We start from the raw sequence: 25,173 nt of genomic DNA, 5'->3' as shown, positions 1-25,173 counted from the left end.
GTCCCATGATTTCTAGGCAAGAGTCTGGGAGGTTTTTTCTTTAGTCTTGCCAGTTTCCCCAGGAAAACCTGCTGTTCACTGCTGAATCGGAACAAACGCCAATTGGGTTTTCAGCAGATAGACTTTGTTCTGATTGGGCAGTAAACTTTGCTGGGGAAACCGGCAAGACAAAAGAAAAACCTCTCAGACCCATGCCTAAAAATCATGGGGCAAACAGAAGTGTGAATAATAAGTCCTTAGCTTGGTGAGAGCAGTGTAAATTCTCTGTTAGAATACCCTGGGCCAGTCTCACAGAACCACAGTTTTCAGGGATTCCAGTAAAGATGGAACGGCTATAAATTAAAGCAGAATTAAGCCTTTGCTTAGATGTTTCCACATGAGCAGTTTCTATAGCTGTGACTGGATCCTGCCACAAGCCCATTGACCTAAATGTCCCAGCAACCTTTGGCTACTAGGATATGAGCCACCACTACCATCATCTCCCTTGTGAAAACAGATCCCTCCATATCCAGCTCCCTTTGGGAGCTTTCCCACCCCCGCACCCCCAGATCAAAAAGAAGTGGTCCTGAGCCCTGTGTCTGCATATGCACCCTCTACTTCGCAACCCCAAGTAAGAATGACAGTAAGGGTTAGAATGGCACGAGCAGTTAAAGCTGCATTTCACCCTTCCAATCCCATCTCTCTTTGAGCGGCCACAAAAGATGGTTCGGTCCCCAACACAGATGTTTTCCTCCCTCCCGCTCCCCCTCCCCTGCTTTCAGTAAAACATGAGGTTGCCACTGCTGGTATAGCCCATTCAGGGCAGCCCCAGGAAATCTTAGCTTCTCCCCCGTTGGGCTTGAGATGGCACGATCCAAATTGTTTCGAAGCTGGCACTTCCTCTGTTTAACTCAATAAAACGGTGGTATCTCCCCACACCAAGGTAGAACCTGCATTTCTCATCCTAAGCCAGCGTGCATCTAGATCTATGGGGCCACGCAGATGTGTGCAGAGCTGGTGTTGTTCTCACGGTTCAACTGAGCCAACATGACCTCTTGAAGATGCTTTGAAGGTAGACCATGGCACTTCCTGTTCTATTAATGACTTCTGGAGTTGAAACGATGCAGGCCTCCAAGGTTCTATGTAGCGTGACCCATATGCCAAAGCTTTCATTCAAGATGGCTTCCAAAGTTGTTAAGAACCCAGGTTCCAGGGAAGGTGGTGTTGAAAACTGGTGCCCTTCCAAACCATTTTTTTTAGAACTGCTTCACAGTAGCATGGCAGAAAGGCACACATTTTAATTCATCTCCAACGTTTGTAAAGGTCCTCGATGTCTTGAACCATCCCGATGCAGCAGGCTGGCTGGACCACTGTCCTTGCAAATACTGGTTTCATCCATCTCAAGCTAGAGGACAGCAAAGGGTTTCTGGGGCTGTCGGGCCATTGAAGATGAGGTGCCTGGTGCTGACACAACCCAAACATCGGGGTGCTTAATTCTTCTAAGAGAGCAACTGGATTTGGCATGAACCGAAACAAAACCACCCGTGACGATGCTTGACATTAAACTGCTCTCTCATTCTCACCCATTCAAGGTGGTACCCAGTGCCGGCAAGGCCTTACAGGGTATGCAGAGGATTCTCCCCCTTTCCCTCCAGGCCTTGGGGTCTCCGAATGGGCTGCTAGCACCCCGCCTACCACTGCTCCACCATTAAGTCTATCATGTGGTTGACGCCAAGGTCGGTTGAATCAAAGAAGTCCGTGCAGAAGATGCTGCCCCCAACAGGACTGGTGGAGCCGAGGCCTGATGCTGAGCCCGAGGTCAAGGCCTCTAGCCAATCGACCGGGTCAAATCCAGCACGGGCACCGTTTCCTTGCCAGGCATCTGGGGGAGATGGGGGCATCTCCAGAGAGTCAGGGGAGAAAACAGAGGACAGTGAGTCCAGCGACGCAGAGGAAGAGGAGGCCGTCGAGAGGAAGTCGTAGGGACCAGGAAAATCAAAGATGGCGGAGGTCACCAAAGGAGGTTCGCTGCTGGGCCGCGGTTTCTTTGGTGGTGACGCTTCTTGCGGGGATGGGGCAACTCGATCAGGGACTTCTGGGTTCAAGGCAGGTGCTTGAAGAAGGTCACCTGGAGCAGATGAGGAGAAACAGGAGATGAGGAGAAACAGATGAGGAGAAACAGGATATAACTCCTAACCCTGAGCTTGTTCAGATCTAAGCCGCACAACCTGTTTCTGTGTCAGGACTTTGCACTGGAAAGCATAGCTAACAATGGCTTTGGGCATGTGCAGAATGCCTGCCGCTCACCATTGAGTAACCAACAATCCTGCCCCACCTGTCTTGGGTTTGGGGATTATATTTCCAGGGCAGAGAATATGATTCTGAAGCAGGGCTTGAGCCCCAGATTCCTAGTCTTCTGAAAAAAATGTATCATTGCCCCATTGGCTCCATTTCTGGAGCTTCTCCAATAGCAAATTGTGATTTACGACTGCCCCCTACTGGTGAGCTGGGTTACGGGGGCCATTTCCTCACCTGAACACATCAGCGGTTCCTCTAAGATATCTTCGATCGATTGGCTTGGCACCAGCTGCAGACAGGGAAGGGAAAAGAAGAGCAGTTACAAAGGGAGCCCTCACCAAGCCCAGCCATTCAGCCAGCTCTGGGGCAGGGTCCTTTTTTGGACAGGGGTCTTCTATGCAGTGATGAGTTTCAGGCAGGGGGTAAGCTCAATATGGCCTACGAGCTCATCCCATAAATTTGTTTTCAGACATGTGGGATAATTATAATTAAAAAGGAGAAGAGTTCCTCGGTGCATGTGCAGAGGTTGGAGAAGCCCAGCTGGGCCTCCTCGTCCCACAGTACCTGAGCTTTCTGGATGGCTTCTTGGAGCTCCTCCTCCAGGGAACGAGTTCCTGGTGCTGGGTCCGGGGGGCTGGCTGTTATTTCAAGGGGGAGCTCCATATCAGAATTAATCGGCTCACAGGAGGCAGGGCACAAAACCTAGCAGGAAAATGGAGGAAAGTCTAGCATACAAAGTCTAGCATTTTCTGCCCCAGACAAAAGCCCTCCTTGCTACCAGCCCCACTGATGCTACCCAACCAGAGCTAAAACAGACTTCTCTTAAAATGTCCAATGCTCATTGGTTAGCAACTCATTGGGTGATACGCCCCACAAGCCCCCAAACTAAGCCCTGCCACATGCATGCACATGCAAACATGTGCCTCTGTGGCAAGGATTTTTTTGGCCTAAGCCTTAGGGCTGCCAGCTGCTGACCTTTAATGTCTAAGTTATCTGAGGCAACAGGGAGACAATTTGGTTTTTGCCCCCACCCCTTGCTAGGAGACACCATTAGCAAAAGGGCCACCCCTACTTATTTGAGCAACAGATTAAGGTGGGGAAACAAGCAAACCAGTACTCCCCTAGCAGATAAAGAAAAGCCCGGTTTGTTCATCTTAATCCTGGAAAAAACAAACATGCAGTTCATAGGACACAGCTCTGTATCAGCTTCTCTAGCCATAATGTTCTCTAGAACACTTGGGGGTTTTGAATTTAGAGAACAGATGACAGCGGTGGGGGTGAGGCCATGGCATGTGATATGTATTATGCACATTATGGAGACAAGGTGTTTTTCTTTCTCCCCCATAATACTAGAACTCAGGGTCACCCATTGAAACTGACTGGCAGTAGATTCAGGATGAAATAAAGGAAGTCCTTCTTCACACTCACACAAATGCACAATTAACTTGTGGAACTCCCTGCCACAGGACGTGCCAATGGCCTTAAAGACTTTAAAAGTAGATTAGATAAATCCATGGCTTGTTCCGCAACTATTAACCATGCTGAAGTCTAAGGTTGCAGCCTAAAAGGATGGAGTCTCCACGTTCAAATGCACCTGAATCCAGTAGGAAGAGGGGCTGTTGCACTCATTTCCTGCTTCCCAGAGCATCTGGTTTGCTACCATGGGGAACAGAATGTTGTGGACATTCTTATGGCCCAGCAGCCCTCTAGAATTGCAAATCTCAGGTGGCCTCTCTCCCAGCGCTTTGCTCTAATCCATTGGGATAATCTCCTTCACACAGACAACCCAGGAGGCCCCTAACTCTCTTTTGGATCAGCTGGAGAATGCTTGTTTGCTCACCATGAAGCCATCTTCCGTGCCTCCTCCCTCCTTGGCGCATTCTCTCTTGGGGATGTAGGGCGGAGGTGCCCCCTGCTGGCCGTGGGGCAGTAGTGCTCCCTTGCGGCGGTTCTTGATCCGTTTGTGCATCTCCAGCTCCACTCGGAGGTCGTCGTCGTGGTGTTTCTGCTCCCGGTGGAGTTTCAGCGCCAAGCTCTCAGCCACCCGCTGCTTCTCCCGCAGGGCCTGGGCCTCCTCCTCTAGGTCGGAGGGTGACAAGCGGGCACTGGAGAGCGGGACAGGTGGGGGCTTGGCCCTGGCCACCTGGTAAGGCTTGAGGCGCTCCAGCAGGGCTGGCTTGGTGCCAGAAACAGGGAGGCCCCGCTTCCGGAGCTGCTGGCGGAGTTCGGAGACCTGGGAATCAAAGCAGCGGCCAAAGGAAATTAAGGCTGGATCTATACTGATTGTAAAAACGCTATAACAAACAAGCAACAATAGCTCTTAAGGCAATTTGCAATAGATGACGGATCGCTGCTCTACAGCACTCTCTGGTGTCACATTTTTATAATGCATTTTTAACATTATAACTGGCCTGTGTAGGTTTGTCCTACAAAAGGTACTATAGAATATTAAACAAGACACCAGGAATGGTCAAGTATCAGGCATGTGGGATCTACTTTGCTTTTTATAGGACTCTTCCTCACCCCGCAAAGATCTGCCAACAGGAGCATGGTGCAAAAGACTGGCATTCAGCATTAAAGAATTCTGAGCCCGGGAATTTGTTTTGAATGCCAGAATGGAACAGAGCTCACAGTCCTTCCATGCAGGCAACCCATTCCTGGTTTTCTTCCTCGCTTTTGCTATTCATCAGTATAATTTAGAGTGCAGGCCTAGGGGTCAATCTGTTGCAGCTATTGTTAAACAACTGACAAGTCAGGAAACCTTGCCGATCTATTGCAAATCACAAAGCCTACTGCCCACCCCTAAAATACACACATTGTGTGTGTGTGTGTGTGTGTGTGTGTGTGTGTGTAGTATAGTTTTATTGTTACATGTTCCCTTCCCTGAGCAATAAAAAGATCCACGACAGCACACTACCCAGGCTCCGCTTGCTCTAGATAATATTAACATGTGTTTATCAAGTAGGGGGATAAGTGAAGGCATGTGCAGCATGCACACTTTTGCCAGGTGGCAGATCTACAAGTCCCACCACATTAGATCCCCGGAGAAAAGCACCCAAAGAAATACCTAGAGATGCTTCGAACCCTCAGTTAACTTAGATCTCTCTTCTCTCTTTCTGCCCCATTCTGTCTTCCTTTCGTTTGGAAGCAGGGAAGTCCAGCCCTTTAAGGAAAACGGGGCACTGCCCCACTGACCTTAGCCTGCAAAACTCAGCAAAGAGGAGCAGGAGGATGGGGGGGGGGCAAAGCTTAGTTATCTCTGCCTGTCCTTGGCTCTGGCTCCACCTGCTGCTGGCCTCTCTGACTGTGGCACCAGACGCCAATACCTGGGAGAGAATGTGTCTCCCCTTCCAAGCTCGGATAGTTCCTGGGCCGCTCACCAAGAATCTGCCAGATGAAAGGAATGGCTGGTCAGCAGCCTTCAAGGGGTGCTTATGACGGGCAGGTGAAGTTGCACATACTCTGCAGTCTCATCTTAGAAGATCAGGAATTACCAACGGGTATAATTCAAGGATGGAAGCTTCCCCAGAGTTCCCTGCCTCCAGGTGTCCATCTTTCTTCCTTCCTTCATATCTTTCCCCCGCTACCATTTTATTTCTTGGCTTTTGCTTGCTTTTGTTTTTTAAAGTTCTAAAGTCTAAAGTGGCTTCCTAACAATGAATAAATAAAGCAACCACCACCAAATAAAACAGAATCGGCAGTAAGCCGTGGGAAAATACCATTGAAACAACAGCTCAAAGGTGGCTTGGGGTTAAAAGGAAAAATAAAGTCTTAGTCTGGTGATTAATTCTAATCACTAGTGCAGGGACCAGTCCATAATCGGGGCACCAGCACTGAAAAAGCCCTTGCCCCCTCCTCACCACTTCAGGAAGTTTTTAATGTTTGGCATTTTATTATGTTTTTATATGTATTGGAAGATGCCCAGAGTAGGCGGGGTATGAATAACAAAGTTGTTGTTGTTGTTGTTGTTATCTTATCTCGGATGGCAGGGGGCAATCAGAGAGAGAGTTTTGGATGCAGATCTTAACCCATGGGCAGGTGGTTCATGGGAAAGGAGGAGGCCTGTCCTCCTTCTAGGTGGAGAGCCTCGGGCGCGGGTGCAAATAAAGCCCTCCTGTCTTCTCCATCTGGCCCATGGCAGTTCCCTCTAGGCCACTCCCTTTGGCCCTGCTCTGCCCCTTCCCAACAAGAGCTTGTGCCTGGCTGGACTGTGTCCTTGCACCCTGACAGTGCCTCCTGCTCACCTGGATGGAGGGGGGTCAGGGGTGAGATTATGTGAAGAGACCTCTGGCTTTTGTGTGTAGCCTGCTGAAGAAAGGAGCAACATCCATTGCTCTGCCCGTTTGCTGCCTCGGCCCCCCCCCACCTTTTGTCCCTGGCCCTGCCCACCTTGGCCATGTGGCCCTCAGAAAGTTGCCCCCTTGTGCTGACGATTACGTGCCCCTCCTCTAGATCTTCCCATCTAACCAGGTTCTTTGGAAGCCTGGCTCTCACCGCAACAGAATGGCTGAAGCGGTTATTTGCAACTGGACTTGACTTGCAGAAACCATCTCCGAGAGCGGAATTCTGCCCACGCAGAATCCAATGTGTGATGGCCGGGAGTCCTCCTGCCCCAACTCACCGTTAGCTCCTCCAAGTTGGCAGGCAGCAGTTCCGGTTTGGGTGGCGAAGGGGAGGTTGGCGTGGCTGGAGAGGGGAGAGGGAGCGGGTGAGGCCCACTTGGTGGCGCAGGCGTCCCAGCGAAGCTCAGGACCTGCTCTGGAGCACTGCTGGGCAAAGGGAGAAAAGAGAGGCGTTGACGCTGGGTTTCCCCATCCCAATCTTCTCTCCGGCCTCGCTAGTGTGCTTTTGTCTCGGAAGAGTGTTCCCGGAAGCAAAACGGCTTACCTGGCTGGGACAGCGTGCACGGCTCGGACGCAGAAGGTGGCTGGCGACGTCGGCGTGGGCTGCTGCTGGCTCATGATCTGGAGCTGCAAGAAGACCTGCTGCTGCTGGAGGACGCGGGCGTAGGCGGCATCCATGGGCACCGGCGCCTGCTCCCCCTTCTGGTCGGGCGGCATGTACTGGTGGTACTTGAGCTTCTTCACTTTGGGGCGCGGTTCCTTGGCCTTCTTGGGGCGTGGAGGCTTCCTGGCCTCAGGGACCTTGGATGGGGCCTGTGAAAGGCATCAAAGTGTGTGAAAGAGAGCAGGAACGGGACTCTCAAAAGATAGTGGTGCATAGTGGTTAAAGCAGAGGGGCTTTCTAGAGGTAGGTAATGCTGCTACCTTGGGTTCCCCCCACCCCATTGCCTAAATTCTTGGGCCTTCAGCACACGGGTCAGCAGCAGAGGGAGAGGCAGGGGCCAGCTTCTTACTGTCCTCTCTGCTGCAAAAGAACATCTGACTCCTTATGGCGGGAGCCAAGGTAGGGGGTGAAAACCAGCCACCTGTTTGTTTTTTGCATTGGGTTATATAGATTCACTTCTTTATTAGCCTCCCAACTAAAGTAAAGGTAAAGGTAAAGGGACCCCTGACCATTAGGTCCAGTCGTGGCAGACTCTGGGGTTGCGGCACTCATCTCACTTTATTGGCCGAGGGAGCCGGCGTACAGCTTCCAGGTCATGTGGCCAGCATGACTAAGCCGCTTCTGGCGAACCAGAGCAGCGCACAGAAACACCATTTACCTTCCTGCCGGAGCGGTACCTATTTATCTACTTGCACTTTGATGTGCTTTCGAACTGCTAGGTTGGCAGGAGCAGGGGCCGAACAACTGGAGGCTCACCCCGTCATGGGGATTCGAACCACCGGCCTTCTGATCGGCAAGTCCTAGGCTCTGTGGTTTAACCCACAGCGCCACCCGTATCCCTCCCAACTAAAGTAGGGATGTATAAAAGGCAGAAATATTCAAGAACCCTCAGAACAGGTTTTGTATGGCGGCAGCGCAAATGCCAATAAAACCATTTCAGTCCGTGAAAAGCAATAAGGCAGACTTAGCTGGGCACCTGAATGGCAATGAGGACAGCAGCGGACATGTTTTCCCCTGAGGGCAGCTGTGGGATGTAGCTGCTGCCGTCGCCACCAGTAAGCCTTGCGCTCCCCCAGAAATCTTTGTTCACTTTTTACTACGTGAAAATCGGTGGGGTGAGGAGAGGAAGTTTCCCTACAGCTCTGTTCAAAACAGGCAGCTATCTGGATGCGGCCTGCAATTCATCCTGCACCAATTCATACTTTTCTCTGATAAAAGACAGAGCAGTGGACTTCTGCTTCCTCCCCAACCTCCTCCCTGCCCTTCCTGCTCTTGATTGTCTCTACCTTGAGGAGTGAAACGGAGGGCTTGGCAAGGGGGCTCCCCCCTTGGGGAGGGAACTCAGCCTCAGAGGTGGATGATGACACAGGAGGCAGCTGTTGATCCAGGATCGGAGGGAGGTCCAGCTGCAGGGAGAAGAGGGAGAAAATGGAGCCCAGGTACCCTCCTAGCTCCCAACTCCTTCACCTCCTCTAAACTGGCTGCCCCCAAACTTTCCTTTCCTATAAAGCCAAGCATCCTTCCCTTCTGAGAGTTAAGCTTTCAGCTTTCCCATCAGTTGGCATGCCCCAGTTTTCCCTCTTGTGTATAATTTCAGCTGAGAAGAAGAAGACCTGCAGCAGTGGGAACAGCGAGAGGCAATGCTTCTGGGCAGAAAGTGGGACAGGGCTATAAAGCATCAAAATCGAGATGTGGAAAATATGGGAACAATGAGGAGAGGCAGGACTGAGATGTGGAGACATGCTTCAGAGATCCAGATCGTGGGGTGGTCCGAAAAATTAATGATTATAATTTGGACTATAATTTGGTGCTTTTTATTTTAATTGGAGTATTATGATTGGAAATATTGATTGGATGTTTTTTTATTGGAAAATCAATAAAAAATGATTAAAAAAAGAAAGAAATTGGGACAGGGCTTTGAAGGAGGTGGTAAGGAGCTGGGGAGTCGATGGGGGCTGGTTTGCTATACGGTACCTGCCCACCACGTCCAGCCTTAAAACCCCCCATTCTGTCCTGAAGCCCAGAATGGGAAGTCTTTGGCACGTGCACAAAGATGTAAGAAATCTAACAGCAGTTGAGGGCAGGATGCTGGACTAGATGGGCCTGTGGCCTGACCCAATAAGCTCATCTTGTGCTGAATGCAATCTTGGGGCGATGTGGAGGCGGGGAGATCACAGCACACAGGCAGTGCTGGCTTCAAGATTTGGTCAGTGTGGAGGATGGAGGGGCTGAGTGCCCAAATAGCACCTCAGAATAACCTCTTCAGATAAGACAGGCAGCATTATTTGTTAATACTGGGAGTAGTAACAGTCACATTACAACCAAAGTCAGTCTCATCATTCCCAGAATTGCTGCCTTGGAACAATCTCTCTCTCTCTCTCGGCCTCCAAAGGCCTCTGACCTCCTCAGTGCCCCCAACCCTCTCTAGAACCAGGAATAATTTGGGAGTGTGGGTGTCCTGTGTGAAGCTGGGGAAAGCCAATGGTGGTGTCAAAGGTTTTGGCTTCTAAGTGAATCAGAAAGACTCTTTGGGTGCAGGATTCTGTCCTTCCATCCCTGCCAGTTTAGGCCTCGGTGGGTCGCACATGTAAGGGTTTGTTGGAGTGGCAATCAAGGTACTGAAAGTGGCAATTCTAACCTGAAACTCCCCCCCCACACACACACACAAGAACAGCAGACTGGCAGCAGGCTTAGTTATGTTAACTACTGGTTAGTTCTGCTGTGTATATTTTTTTTGGGGGGGGGTATTATTGTGTCCTTCAAAAGGGAGAAAGTGGCCAACCCCTCAAAATTCACTCATCATTGTGATTCTTACGTCCTGCAATATTCAAACATGCCCTGTAGAGGGCAGCACAACCACATCATATACAGTGGTACCTCAGTTTAAGAACAGTCCAGTTTAAGAACGATTTGGTTTACAAACTCCTCAAAACCGGAAATAATGTCTTGGTTTGCGAACTTTACCTCGGTCTAAGAATGGAATCCAAACGGTGGAAGGGCACCAGCGGTGGGAGGCCTCATTAGGGAAAGCGCGCCTCGGTTTCAGTTTTGGTTTAAGAACAGTGGTGGCTAGTAAGTATTGGAGCTGACGAGGTGGTGATGAACAACTAATGGCCCCGTTTGCCCTGCACATTTAAAGCAGTACCTTGACACTTTAACAGTCATGGCTTCCCCCCCAAAATAACGGGAAATGCAGTCTGCCAAGGATGCTGTGTGGAGGCGCCCTATTCCTTCACAGATGCTATTCCCGGGGAAATCCAGGAATCGCAGCTCCATGAGGCAATTGGGATTTCTAACAGCTCTCAGCACACTTAACCAACTACAGTTCCCAGAATTTTGGGGGGGAAGCCGTGACTCTTTGCAGTAGCATGATATTGCTTTAAAAGTATAGTGCAGATGGGGCTGGAGTCAACTTATTCTGGTCCTCCCCCCTTCCTCCTCCCTTTCAAAGATGCAGTGCTCACTTAAGCAATTCTCAGACACGAGAATCAGATATTTAATACTGAGGGGGAAAGCTGGACACTTACAAAATATTACATTTCCAGGAGTATGCACCAAGCGCCCTGTTCTTATCCCCTGTTCCCCTTTCATCTTATGTCTCTTCAGCATGTACAGGTGAGTTCTACGCAGTTGCTTACCTGAAAGGCCGCCGTTGCGGTGGAAGGGTTCCCATGGACACTTCCAGGAGACAGTGCAAAGCAGGGGGAAGAGGAGGAGGAGGAGGAAGAAGAACTACTGAGATCTTCCTCAAAGGTGAAGGAATCAGGAGCAGCGAGAGTTGCATCTGCAGACGTTTTGAGTGAGAGAAAGGAGGGGAAGCATTATTATAGCAGGGTAGAAGAAACAACTGTTGTTGTTGTTTCTCACATAATTTTCACACCGTTGTTAGTTTTTCACATCGTGAAATCCAGGGATGACTTAGGGGCCTGTTCCATGTCATTTGCCCAAGTGCAAGGATACCTAGTTCTGGCCCTAATCCTAAACATGTGCCTGGAGGACGGGGGCGGGGCGGGTGGACAAGCAAACACACACAAACACACCATTGTCTTTGTCACCTTCAAACTTGTGGAAGGTGGCTATCTGCAGCAGGGAGCCTGTTGACAGAGTCTCCCCTTACATTTTAGAACCCTGGAAAATCAAGAGTTCTAGAAGGTGAGTCCCTGTGTATACAAAAGGCTCCTTGGTGCAGAAGCTCACCATCTGTGAGCTGGAAGGCAATTGAGAACTGTGACTGGGTAGAGCTTGTTTGCTTATCCTTGCAGCCTGGCCCTCACCCCCAGCCACACATGTTTAGCTGATGCATTGCCTGAGGAGGGAAGGAGGGTGATTTGATGGGTGCTAACAGAGCAGCAATTGGAACCCTGCTCTGCACACATTCCATCCAAGGAGCCGAGAAGTCCCAATTAGGCAGCCCTTTTGCAAACCTTTTGCAAAAAGCTCCCCCAATTTCCACCATGTTTCTTCTCATAACAACCTCGCGCTGTCAGTATTCCCATTTTGCAGATGAGAACAAGGCGAAAGGCTGCGTGCCAAGCCTGGGACAGAGGCAGGATTCAAACCCACTTTTCCAAATTCAGCTCCCTAGCCCTCACTGGAATTTGCTCTATCCTGTTACAATCCCTCCTGCTGGGATTGCGCCAGAGTCCAAGAGCTTTCTATTAGGACCTGCCCCTCCATAAACAGCCACTGGATCCCTCCTCTCTCCCAGGCAGCATTCCTGTTTCCACTCCATGAGACAGGAGGATTCCCCAGTAAGGAGAATGCCAAGTCAAGTCCTTACCCGCCATAGCATCCTTGATACCTGGATCCAGGGAGAGGATGTTTTTCTTCACCAGCTCAAGTGGTCCAGGGCGGTGTAGGATCTTCTCACTCAGGTCTTCGGCCAGGCGAGCCTTCTTGTCCTGCAGCTCAGAAGGGTCCCCCGGAGACACTGCAGTGAGAAGAGCAACTATCAGAAGAGCAGGCTTGTGGGATCAGGCAAGAGGACCCTGCAGTCCAGAATCCTACCTCCCAACAGGAGCCAGCAAGATATTCCTGGGGCAAACTCTGCAAACAACGTTTGAGGGATGTAGTCATCCCCTGAGGTGACCTGGAAATCCAGTCGGAAATCCAAGGTCCATTTGCCTTATTTCCACATCAATTTGTGATTTATTTATTTTTAAAAGAAGTCCGCAGAAAAATAATATGCATATTTCTCCTAATGTGTGCATTTTTAAATGCTACTTTGCCTAATATTTTGCAAACAATTTCCCCTAATGTAATTTCTGTACATTCTTTTTGCTAATTTGGGTGTTTTTGCACACACTTTCCTCCTAATGACATGCATTTTATCTGCTCCTTTTGGTTTGCGATCTGCACCGCAAAATTCAGAGAAGCGCTGTAAGTCCTGGAAGGCCTGCTTCTTGCCCTGCTTCTTGCCCTTGCCCACCAGGCCTGGGAGGGCAGGGCCAGGACAGACTCCAGCTACGAAAGTTGAGGCTGCAGAACAGATTCTTGAGCTGCAGTATTACTTAGGGGTTGTTCTTGCTGTTATTTATACTAATTTTTTTGTATCTTTATTTTAGACCTGATTATAATTTATGTGGAAATTGTTTTGTGTATTTGACTATTGTTTATGACTATTTTTGTTGTAATTATGTGTTTTTTTCATGTTGTGAGCTGCCTTGAACATGGTTTGATTTGTGGAAAGGTGGCATACAAATGAAATGATGTGTGTGTGTATGTATGTATGTATGTATGTATGTATGTATGTATGTATGAATTTCAAACAATAGCTGCATTTGGGTGAATTAGGCAGGCTCACATTAAAACATAAGCCAAACCAAATGCCTCCTAGGCAGAAGTTGCTCCTTACCTTCTGACAGCTGGCCCTTAGCAGTGCTGGTCTTGTGGGGCCGGGGCGAGACTTTCAGCCTGGCAATCTCATTGGCCTGAGGAAAAAGAAGCAGAGGAAATTTTAGCATCCTTAGCCAGGGGCTCAGGTAGAAGAACTAGGAGGCATCTTTTGCTCACTTAGTTATCTGGAGAACCACTGCCAATCAGAGTTATGCCTTCCAACTTTTTTCAAACCCAGGAAGACCCTACTTGAATTGCAACCCTGCAACGTGGAATCCACATTTAATTTTTCAGCTATGCACGCCCATGGCCAATGCATAGAAGAGGGAATTTTGGTAGCTGCAGCTTGCGGGACTAAAATAACAAAAATCTGCACCACCATACCCTACAAAATGTCATATTTTTTATAAAAGTCCAAAATGCCTGCCTTCCATTGCTTCTGCTCTCTCTCACACACACACCTCCAGGGCTGGGCTGCCTCCAGGCCTGAGCAAAACAACCACTAGCAGTGGCTCTCTTCCTCCAGTAGTGGGATATAAATGCAGTAAATTAAATTAAATTAAAAAGCACCTGCCATTTTAGATATGCCTCTGCTGCCGTGCATAAATTAGTCCGCACTGTGATTAATATATTTTGATGTCTTTTTATTTTACAATAAATGGTGGTGGATTTTTAATTTTTCTTTGGCATTTGAAAGTTTGGTCTGAACCACATTCCTGCTTGCAAACCACACTCAGGTGCACCCAGAGCGGTGGCCTCTTGCTTCCTGCAAAAAGAAGTCGCTCCTCGCTGGGAGTCAGTGAGCAGTGGACCCTCAGAGAGTGACTCGTAGCGCTGCTTCCCACACATTGTTCTAAGCCTTGAGCCCAGCTGGTACTCACCCTGTTCTGGCCCTGGGTCCCATTGGGCTGCGAGAAACTTGCAAGGGGTTTGTTGAGTGCTGGAGGGATGATAAAGGGGAGCATGTTAGTAAACTCTAGAAGAAACTGCCCTCCCTACCTGTTGATTTTGGCCTGCCACTCTGTTGTTGCTAGTCCAGAAAGAAAGAGAAAAGAAAAGTGGCAACCTTCTCTCAAGGTTAGAAGACCAGCTCTTCTTTCCTTAGCGCCCACCCACTCCTTCATCCATGCAGAAATGCCCTTTGCAATGTGACTCCCTTCACTTTTTGCAAAGGGGTGCGAGGGAGAGGCTCACCTGGGAGCAAGTGGCGTTTGGAGAGCTGCTCTTGGGACCGCCGGTGTTCCATGCGCAGCTGCAGAACTGTAAGGGAGGTGACAATATATGAATAATGGTAATTACTTTATTCGTCTCGGCCAACGAGCAATAAAAAAAAAAGCAGTGAAAAATTCAACTCTTAAATCATTCAGCGCTACCCACCCTCCCACCACAAAGCTAAAATGAAGCCAACAATTGATATATAACTCCAGATTACTGATGTTGACAAAGTTTGTAATCACTTGGGCTGAGAGTTGTTAGGAGATCCCTATTCACTGCCCAGAGCCAACAACTCTCACTACTCTTAACAAACAACAGCACTCAGAATTTGTTTTTTTTGGGGGGGGGATCCGTGGCTGTTAAAGTAGGATCACAGTGCTTTAAATGTATGGTGCAAATGTGAACAGGCCTCTTTGCCCAGCTCCTACTACTCAGCTGCATTGTGAATCTAGCATTGTTTCCCCCAAAAGTTCTTCTCTGGCTCAGAATGCGCAGTTAGATTATTCAGGGGTTTGTAAATCCCAAGATCAGTATTCAAACAAACTGTTGCTGCAATCGCTGTACAGTCATACCTCGGGTTACAGATGCTTCAGGTTGCGTTTTTTCAGGTTACAGACGCTCCGAAACCCGGAAGAACTGGAATGGGTTACTTCTGGGTTTTGGCGGTCATGCATGTGCGGAAGTGCTAAATTGCTCTTTGTGCATGTGCAGAAGCTCCGAATCGCAACCCGTGCATGCACAGACACGGTGCTGTGGGTTGCGAACGCTGCAGGTTGCGAACGTGCCTTCCACACGGATCACGTTCGCAACCTGAGCGTCCACTGTATTATCTTTAGAAATGAATGGTTCACTGTGGTTGTGCTTTGATACGTAACCCCTGCTCTCATCTGGTTGTGAGCTGCTTTGGCAAGCCTGTGTGGAAGGGCAGCCTACAAATTAAAGTAAATAGCTACTACTACTACTACTACTGCCACCACTGCCACCAACTAAAGCCTGCAGCTTTGTAAGCGCATGCAGAACATTTCTTTGCTGTCAGCCTACTTCCTCTCAGTTAAATCCTTAACTACTTATTCTGATTACCAGCAACTCTCCTCCACAGCTGATGCTGAGAACTATAGCTCCCAGGGGGGCAGTGCAGAAAAGTGAATATGCACAGCACAACCCTTACAAGGGCAGGAGGGAGCCCTTGGGAAACAAATGAAGGTGGGGGGTTTTTTTGAGTGTGCACAAAGGATGCATGCAATTATTCACTCCTGAAGTGAAGGGAAAGGAGTTTGCACTCATCGTGGTTTGAGATTTTAAAGTGACAAATAAAAGCAAGCTAATGAATACATGTTAGGCAGAAATAACTAAAACAGATTACACCATAGAATTAAGATCTTTCGTGGTCTTAATCTGATTTCAAACTTGCAAACCAGCAAGGATCAAGAAGCTCTGGTGTCTCAAATGTCCAGTCCAGCAACCAACTGAAATATTGGGTGCTACTTTGCTTTATCTTTGACCACTGTTACTTATTCAGGGCTTGCTCCAGAGAGTGGCAATGCTGGGCATTTGCTGGGGCCCAAAGAGCAGCAGAAGGCTCAACGCCCTAACACTGTTACAATTTCCAGAGAATATCCAATAAGATCAGATGCAGCCAGAGAATTTCCTTATCTCCCACCTCTTCCAGATTAGGGGCCACCAGTGAGGGCGCCATGCCCAAAGCCCCCCAAATCCTGTTGCTAACACAGTCAGTATTTATGTATGCTGCATCACAGTACACATGATGTTACACAGGTAAAAACAGACAGATCGCTGGCCCCAAGAAACTTACAATGGGAGATATGAGGGCAGGGATAAAAAAATGTGGGTGCTGCAGTTGGGACTAAGGATAAAAGTTAAAGGTCTATGGACAGGTACATTTTGAGGAGGGGTCTGAAGGAAGGCAGGGAGGCGGCACAACATTTGATTCTGGGGAACTCAAGACTGTCCACAGTGCATTGAATGAGATTGGAATGGAGTGGGCAAGATGTCTGTTGACTTGAAGAAATCGAGGGAAACTGGATTGGAGAGATCACCCTATTCAACAACCTAGGATGTATCCAGGTTTGCAAAGGCGTGAGGCAAGGTAAGGCAACACAATGTGCTCTGGAATTGCTTTTCAATAAAACAAACTGAGAACAAAATGCATCAGGCTTTTACTGACTGCTGTATGATACTGGGTAATTATACTGTGGAATTGGAAGGGGAAATTAAACCGGGGGGGGGGGGAGAATCACACAAAACTGGCCTGGAAATGAATACCGTATTTTCGCCCCATAGGACACACTTTTTCCCCTCCAAAAATGAAGGGGAAATGTGTGTGCGTCCTATGGGGCGAATGCAGGCTTTCGCTGAAGCCTGGAGAGCGAGAGGCATTGGTGCGCACCGACCCCTCTCGCTCTCCAGGCTTCAGGAAGCTATCCGCAAGCCTTGCAAGCCCGGCAGGAGTTCCCGCGGGCTCACAAGGCTTGCGGGCAGCAGCCTGCAGCCCCGGCGAGTGTCCGCAAGCCTTGCGCGCCCAGCGGGAGGTCCCACCGAGTGCCTGAGGCTTGGGGTGGCAGCCTGTCACCCGAAGCATGGGGAGCCCTCCAGAGGGCTCCCCGTGCTTCAGGCGAGTGTTTGCAAGCCTTGCGCGCCCGGCGGGAGGTCCCGCCGGGCGCGCAAGACTTGGGGCGGCAGCCTGCAGCCCGAAGCATGCGGAGCCCTCCGGAGGGTGCCCCGTGCTTTGGGCAGGTGTGCGCAAGGCTTGGGGCGGCAGCCGCGGCTGGGGAGGGGAATAAATTTTTTTTATTCATTTCCCCCCCAAAAAAACGAGGTGCATCCTATGGGCCGGTGCACCCTATAGGACGAAAAATACGGTATATAAAAATGAAATGGATGCAAATTAAGTATTGCCCAGAAGCCTCTACTTAAACAAACAATTGAAAAATTGAAAAACTGGGAATTACATCTTGTTTCACCAACAACCTGCCCTTTTGGAGGCAAATCCAAGCATCAGAAGAAAGGTCTGCCTTAACGGAATAAATTCATAATTACTTGTCAATGAACGGCAAAATGAAAGCTAAAGGAGAAATTTACAACTCGACACTGAAACCTCCTGTGGATCTATGCCATATAGTGTGGTGTAGAAGTCTGTTATATCTATGGTTGGTTGACAACATTAGCCGATGTAGTATGACAACATTAACTCGTACATAAAGAGCTGTGGAACGATATACGCACATAATGTTTCTTTGTTTCCATATGCCATGGGAGAGACATGACAGGGGACTGGTGTAAAAGAGCCGCAATATGAGGCCATCTATGATATCAAGTGTAGAAGGGCCAGCTATTTGGTCTGCCAAGGAAGACAACAGGTGGACTTTCCCACCGTACAGAATAGATTCCCAGGGATCAAGTGCATCCCCTTGGCAGAAATAAAATGTGATGAGGTGATCCAATGACGAACCCGTTTGGTTCCCAGTGGAAACAACATGCTCAAGATGGAATGGAATGGCGAGGCGATTCTGTACATTCATGGAGGAGGAACGAACGAGGAAGAGCCAGATAGAATTTACTTAGGAGGCTCTGATTTGGACAAGGACAAGAGCAAATCTGCAACCTCCTTGCTTGACTCTGCCTCTTTTACTCCCAACAGTGGATATGTGCCCCTTAGCATTACAGAGTTAATGTTTTCCAGTATTTGAGTTCTCCATTTATTATCTAGTGTCCATTTACAAAGGGCAATCGAATGAGCGATGGGGCAAATCCTTAACCATGGCAGTTTGACAAGGTATAGGCAAAAATATTTTTCCGGGCATCGCTTGGAATCTAAATGTTTGATGAGGGTAATAATAATTACAAAGAAGTGAATCGAAAAGCATCCACCAAGGAAACATGGAAGGCATAACTGTACGACAAATTGTGCTCTCTCACATACCCTGCACAAAGAAGAAGAAGAAGAGTTTGGATTTGATATCCCGCCTTTCACTCCCTTTAAGGAGTCTCAAAGCGGCTAACATTCTCCTTTCCCTTCCTCCCCCACAACAAACACTCTGTGAGGTGAGTGGGGCTGAGAGACTTCAAAGAAGTGTGGCTGGCCCAAGGTCACCCAGCAGCTGCATGTGGAGGAGCGGAGACGCGAACCCGGTTCCCCAGATTACGAGACTACCGCTCTTAACCACTACACCATTTGCATGGACGTTGAGAGTTCTCTGTAAGTGTCCCCCACATCACAGGGAACCAGGTAGAGTCGGGAGGCTTCTTGACACCCTTTAAAGCAGGTGTAGGGAATATTCTTCAGTCCAACGGTCACATTTGCTTTTGGGCAACCTTCCAGGGGCCACATGCAAAGTGGTGGGCAGGACCTGGGGCAAAAGTAGGTGGAGAAAGAAATGCAAATTTTGCCTGTGTACAGTAGGCTGGTTTCAGCACGCACTCATATACCCCTCTCCATACAGCCAAGCATTGTTCAAGGACACATTCCAACCAGGGGAAAACATTTGAGAAGGGTGCAAAGTGAAGGCAGTAAGGGGTGTGGCTTGGGGAAAGGGTGTGTGGCCTGGAGACAGTCCTGAGGGCCAGATGAGAGGCCCGGAGGGCCACATTTGGCCCCTAGACCTGAGCTTCCCCACTCCTGCTTTAGTGCTATGTCCTATGCATCAAATGTCAATTAATTTAACTGGTAATAATTCTGCCCCTTTCTCCACCCAGAATCCTTAGCATTTTCATTCTCTAAAGAGGCCAGGAAGTTGGGACAGAATTCTCAGCATACTTAGAAAACTGCAGCTCCCACTGTTCACTGGGAAGGGAGCCATGGCAATTTGAAATGGAAAGTGAATCAGGTAAGCCGGACCTGGACTACAGTCACACCACACATATCATATCACCTTAAACAATCATGGTCCCCCCCCCAATAATTCTGGGAGCTGTAGTTTGTTATGGGTGCTGATAAGTTATTGGGAGGCCCCTATTCCCCTCACAGATCTACAGTTCCCAAAGCTCCCTGTGAAGAGGGATTGACTGTTAAGCCACTCTGATAATTGTAGCTCTGTATGGGGATTGTCAGGGTCACCAGCACAGAGGCACAACTATAAAATAAGTCCAGATGCACCGGAAACTTAAATTAGTCTTGCCATCCCCGACCTTGGAACAGAAGCAGTTTTCAGGGCCCTTTAAAACAAACAAGCAAAAGCCATGTACCGTATTCTTCGCTCTATAAGATGCACCAGACCACAAGACGCACCTAGTTTTTGGAGGAGGAAAACAAGAAAAAAAAATATTCTGAATCCCAGAAGCCAGAACAGCAAGAGGGATCACTGCGCAGTGAAAGCAGCAATCCCTCTTGCTGTTCTGGCTTCTGGGATAGCTGCGCAGCCTGCATTCGCTCCATAAGACGCACACACATTTCCCCTTACTTTTTAGGAGGGAAAAAGTGAGTCTTATAGAGCAAAAAATACGGTATATAAGCCCACAGAAATTCAAATGCTGCTGCACTGGGGACATCGCTGGGAAGGATAACCTTGTCCAAGGAAGAACACCAAAGGGATATGGCTGAGCGGGTGAGCCCTCCCCTTGCTCTGCCGTCAAACAGCAGGCACGTCATACCTTTGGAGGGTGGGACTGCTGCAAGCGTTTCTATTCCTGTGCCCGCTTCTCTCCTGCCTGGGCATTTGTCCCGTTGTCAGCAGCAGCTGGGGTGACGCCACTAGCTATTTATTTAAAAGGCTGGAAACACAAGATGCCCCAAACTCCCAGGCCAGAGGCTGGCTGCAAGGACTGCTTGCGGGGAACCCACCACCAAACTGCAGACCCTCCAAGTGTCCCTATTTTCCATGGACACCCCAAATTTACAGAAGCCGTCCCAGTTTTTTATTTGATTGCAGGTCCCGCTTTTCCTTAGGATGTTCCTATTTTCATCGGAGAAATGTTGGAGGGTATGGAGTTATGTGACCTCAGAGCCAAGGAGATGATACAACTTTTAGAAGACATCTGAAGGCAGCCCTATAGACTTTTATTATGTTTTTATACGCCCAGAGTATTATTACTATCATCAATATTATGGAACAGGATGTCCCTATTTTCTTTGGAGAAATGTTGGAGGGTATGCAAATACTCAACATGAGGGGCAGGACATGGGGGCGTTGAGTGTTTCACCGCTTTGGGGAACTGTAGCCAGTTCCAGGCCCTCAATATGAGAACCTGCGTACACTCCACATACTGTACTTAAAGCATCCTGGGGGCTGTTTTAGGGCCAGTTTTGCCCCTTTTCTAGTCACTTCCGGGTTCAGTGTGATGTTTGCGTTGCAGTCACGCACATATTGAACGCGCATAAAACGGTTGTTGCCTGTAACCAATACACTGATTGAATGTAAAACACATTTTTGCATCAGTGCTTCACTGTAGGAGCCTTTTTGAGAAACAGGAGGAAGCAGGATAATTTACAAGTTAAGAAACAAAAGCTGCCACTGCACATAAACTATGTAAAAGAATGAAAGTTTACTACCCCAGCCTTCTCTCTCCTTCTTCCCCAACCTTATACTGTCTATATTATCAAATATAACTCATCTGCATAAAAGATTCTATGAATGGAAAACTGAGGCACGGTGTGTACTTCTGTACTTCAAGAAAATCTTTGATAAAAACAATTTTTTAAAAAAGTTGTCACACATTATTCCTGTGACTGTACTCTGTTTTTAACTGTTTCTAATTCTAAATTGTTGCAACCTACCCTAGGACCTGCTGGTGAGGGGCCAGTAGTAGTAGTAGTAGTAGTAGTAGTAGTAGTAGTAAGTATTATTTAGGGACAGGAGAGATCATATTTTTCATTATTGTTATTATTCCCTAGCACCAGAACCAACACAGCCACTAATACACAAGGAAACAAGTGTCCCTGAATGCTCAGTGGGCCCTCCTTGATTAAAAATGGTCCCTGCAAAAGCTTTAGCAAACCTACCAATTAAAAGCAATGCTGATTTTCGTATGTCCATAATTGCACAAGCGGGAGCTATATGTGTGGAGAAATTACGAAGGGTGGTTTGTCACAGGAAAGAAACATGTGAGGCTCAGAAAAACACCATAGTTGCCACCAAGGAATGCCTATGATGCCACAGGCACGTTGACTGATTACTTGGACTGGCTGGGCCTGAACAAAATGGCTGCTGGACGCCAGGGTTAGGTTATGAGGTACCAATGGAATCGAAAAGTGACAAGTAGTCGTGAGGAAGAGCATGACCCTGGTCCTTACAACTGACTCATATGGCTGTCACACACCATACATTTAAAGCAAATGATTTTCCTCAAAGAATCCTGGGAAATGTAGTTTGTTATGGGTACTGGGAATTATAGCTTTGTGAGGGGTTACTCTGTGCTGCTCTGTGCTTCCCACTGCCCAGTCTGGTGAAGCGAGTGGTAAAGTGACACATTTATTGGCTGGGCAGGGGGAAACCTTAAATGCATTCCTTAAAAAAAACAAAACCCTTTAGATTTGAAGATAATCCAGAAATATTCAGAATCAGGGCTGGTCCTCTCTCTGTTCTGCCTTAGATACTGCCACTTACATAAATAGGCAATGTCAAGTTGCCAGAATTAAACTCTGCGCATGTTCAGAGGCACTCAGTCAAAGCTGATGCGATTTTTGAAAATTGAATATGCCAGAACTTCCCTTCCTTCACTCAGCCAGTGCACAAATCTACATGAAAAATTGAAAGCCTGAAGATGTATTCACAAATAAGTATCTGGTGCAAACAGTAACTGAGCAGGAAGAGCAAACAGTCTCTCATGGGCTATGAATTTCTGAGGGAACATTTACTGGGACCTTTCGTAGGTGCCACAGGAGAGAGACTGGCATACGAAGGTGGCATGCTGGCAACTTCTAGTATAAGACCCACATTGTGCACCTGTGTGGTGACGTTGGGATTGAGAATATCATCAACCACATTGACTTCAGAGTTTGTTTCAGCCTTGCAGAAACGTGGCTGAGATGTGTTCCATTAAAATCCCCACTGATAGGGCCCTGAAGGGCTTATTTCGGAGGGAAGTGACACTCGGTGCCCTTAATTCAGTCCCCAAACTAGTGGAGTGGTGAACTGTTGTTACAAAGGGGCAATGGGAAAGCACTCTGCACATGCCTATAGACAACTCCTCTTTACTTGCTCCTAGAGCAAGACCTGAACACAAAAACCTGGCTCAAGTTAAGATTTGGGGGAACTGGGCCTATGTTGTGGCTTCACGCAATGCAGTGTGGTGAGCCAGTGCAGCGGTTAAAGTGTTGGACTTGGATCTGAGATACTAGCATTTGTATCCCCACTCAGCCATGAAGCTCCCTGGGTGACCTTGGGCCACTCTCTGTCAGACTAACCTACCTCACAGGGTTGTTGTGGGGATTAAATGAGGAAAAAAGGCGGGATATAAATGCAATCAGTCATAGGAGCCAACTCATAGCAGCCAAGATCCCTTTGTGTGTGTGTGTGTCCCCCCACAAAATATTTGAGGGGGCTGAGCCTCCCTAAAGTTGATGGGCATTGCCATTCAAATGGTGCTGACACAAATCTGTCCCTTGGGCCACAATTCACCACCAGCAAGGTCTCCTGTGCAGATGAGAGACTTTGCTTAGCTTATTGACCTTTCCTGCAACTAGCAAAAGCTGGGAAAACCATTCAGAATAAGCAAATCTGTTACCAATTCTATCCATCGGCATCATTTTTTCCCCTTATGTATATATCTTATGTTGATTTCCCCCCCCCCCAAAGCAGCAAACAGGATAAGGAAAACATAAAATGATATTCAAGCTGTCTTGAAAACTGCAGCAGAAACTGTAGAAGCAGCAGTAAAACTACACAGAATACCTATGATTTACGCATGCATGGGAACTGACATGACCTTGCTTGTAGAATGTGTCTTGCCTTGATTTATTTTTTTTATAACTCCAAGCAACAAAATGCAGCGTGGGCTGTTCTCTTAAGAGGACAGGAAGGTGCCTTCTGCTTAGTCAGAACTTTGGTCCACCTAGCTCAGCACTGTCAGCTTTGACTGGCAAGAGCTCTGCAGGGTTCCAATGCAGGGTCTTCTCTCACAGCTGCACCTGGAGGGGCTGGGAATTGAACCTGCGGCCTTCTGCATGCAAGGCAGATGATATACTCCATGAGCCACAGCCTGTCCCTTACACAGCAGGATATTTCAGGAGGGTCCTGAGGAGAACGATTTATTTATTTTTAATGGAAGGTGAAACAGTAGGCGTTGAGGTCCCTCTGTCTTAGCCTGCCATAATTACCACCCTGCAAAAAGTCTATTTTAAAAACTTAATAGCACCAAGGTGCCTAAAGCCCTACTCAGGTCCTACTTACCGGAGCGGAATTTGCTTCGGATCAGCATTGATCGTTCAGAAGCCAGGAGTGTCATCTTTGGAGTCCTTGCAGGTATAATCCCAAATCTGAGGTAGGCCCCATGGATATTCAGAAGAGGGGGAAACAGGAAAAAAAGGGGAAATGATGAAGAAATCTCCAACTAGGATCTAGAGAAGCCAGCAACAGACCTTTTAAAGGGAGTGCCTGGGCCTAGGGACGCAGAGTTGGGTATCAGCAAGAGTGGAGACCAGGGACACCTGGGTTCAAATCCCAACACAGCCATTGTGACCTTGGGGTGGTAACTTTCAGCCTCACCTGTCACCTACCTCACAGGGTTGTTTTGTAGATAAAATGAGGGGGTCCATGGATGCCACCCTGAGATCCTCAGAAAAAAAGGTAGGCTTGCAAATGCAACGCTTAATAAACTAACCTACCTCACCAGGTTGCCGTTCTAAGGCCAATGCTGTTGTAATGGTTAGCGACTACTGGACTAAGATTTTGGAAGTCAGGATTGTTGAAATGTCTGCTCAGCCATGAGCTTCACTGGGTGACCTTGGCCCAGTCACTGTCTCTCATCCTAGCCCACCTCACAGGGTTGTTGGGAGAGATAAGTGTGATATATTGAGCCCCTGGGGGTGGGGTGGGGGGAGTGGGAAGGTGGGATATAAATCTAAACAAATAAATAAATAAAATTTCGAGGGAGGGGCAATGGAGGGAGGAGCATTCCAGTCCTCCTGAGTTCCTTGCGGGGGGCGGGTGGAACAAAATAGCTAAATTTTAGGAGCAGGCAACTAGCAGAAACGCAGCAGCAGGTGGAGCAGTTCCGTCGCTAAAGATGCAGTTGGAGACGGGGCTTGACCTGTTGAGTTTTTGCCCTGTTTAAAGGGACAGGAGCCCAGCTGGCGGCGCATGTGAAAGAAAGAAGAGCGAGAGAGATGGTTTTGGGGTTTTTTTTAATCACCTGCTGTCCGCCTGCACCCGCGATGCCCTCCTCGGGGAGAAAGCCCAGGAGGAAAGTGCCCTGCCTGTGCCATCGCCCTAAAGCCTCCTTCAAGGAACCCAGGAGTCCGGGCTGTCCCTTCCGCTTCCCCGCTACAGCCCTTTTCAATGCCAGCCCCTTCCCCAAAGCCCAGGGGGACCCAGGCGCCCCGACTCACCGGAATGGACGGTGCAACCCTTTTCCTCCTCCTCCTCCTCTTCCTCCTTCTGCTTGGCTCGGGGGGCGCTGGGAACCGTCCGCCCCCGACGGCTTCTCCGGGAGGGTCTGCCGGCGGCCTTTCCGGGGGGGAGGGGGTGGCGTCCTTCTTTTCCTCGCTGCCTAGGTGAGGATGGCACCGGCGAGGGACGGCCAGGCGCACGGACCTCCGGAGGAGAGGGTTGGGCCGACGGCTCTGCCCCCCGCCTGGGGGTCGGACGCCACCGCGCCCCCCTCCCCGGGCAGCTGGGATGTCCCCGTGCCTCTGCCATGCGCCCCCTCCCCTCCCCGAGGGTGCCA

The 25,173-nt window shown here is 48.7% G+C and overlaps 1 protein-coding gene across 3 annotated transcripts; it reads right to left on the bottom strand.

The window, feature by feature from the left end:
* Positions 1-163: 163 nt before the first annotated feature.
* MAMSTR (MEF2 activating motif and SAP domain containing transcriptional regulator) lies at positions 164-25,173 on the bottom strand. Of its 3 annotated transcripts, none has more exons than XM_053361261.1 (14): positions 24,836-25,171; positions 23,679-23,764; positions 14,314-14,379; positions 14,001-14,059; positions 13,139-13,214; positions 12,065-12,214; positions 10,923-11,068; positions 8,571-8,690; positions 7,165-7,433; positions 6,899-7,046; positions 4,118-4,510; positions 2,842-2,979; positions 2,512-2,566; positions 165-2,107 (listed from the first exon to the last, which is right to left on the bottom strand). In XM_053361261.1, the coding sequence occupies exons 2-14, from the start codon at positions 23,731-23,733 to the stop codon at positions 1,671-1,673; spliced, it is 2,112 nt and encodes a 703-aa protein (XP_053217236.1). In that variant the 5' UTR covers positions 23,734-23,764; positions 24,836-25,171; the 3' UTR covers positions 165-1,670. The 3 variants fall into 3 exon arrangements, with proteins under 3 accessions (XP_053217238.1, XP_053217236.1, XP_053217237.1); XM_053361262.1 differs by having other exon boundaries at positions 6,899-7,043; XM_053361263.1 differs by lacking the exon at positions 8,571-8,690 and having other exon boundaries at positions 164-2,107; positions 24,836-25,173.

The sequence above is a fragment of the Podarcis raffonei genome, chromosome 13, assembly GCF_027172205.1.
Source record: "Podarcis raffonei isolate rPodRaf1 chromosome 13, rPodRaf1.pri, whole genome shotgun sequence".
Taxonomy (NCBI): domain Eukaryota; kingdom Metazoa; phylum Chordata; class Lepidosauria; order Squamata; family Lacertidae; genus Podarcis; species Podarcis raffonei.
Note: the sequence above shows the minus strand (reverse complement) of the source record. Positions and strands in the feature narration are given on the sequence as shown.

What these genes read in the sequence shown, in the direction of transcription:
- MAMSTR (XM_053361261.1), bottom strand. Translation starts at nt 23,733, where the DNA reads ATGACACTCCTGGCTTCTGAACGATCAATGCTGATCCGAAGCAAATTC. An exon ending in CAAACGCCACTTGCTCCCAG is followed by an intron (nt 14,060 to 14,313) that starts GTGAGCCTCTCC and finishes TCATCCCTCCAG; the next exon opens with CACTCAACAAACCCCTTGCA. An exon ending in TAAGGGCCAGCTGTCAGAAG is followed by an intron (nt 12,215 to 13,138) that starts GTAAGGAGCAAC and finishes TTCTCACTGCAG; the next exon opens with TGTCTCCGGGGGACCCTTCT.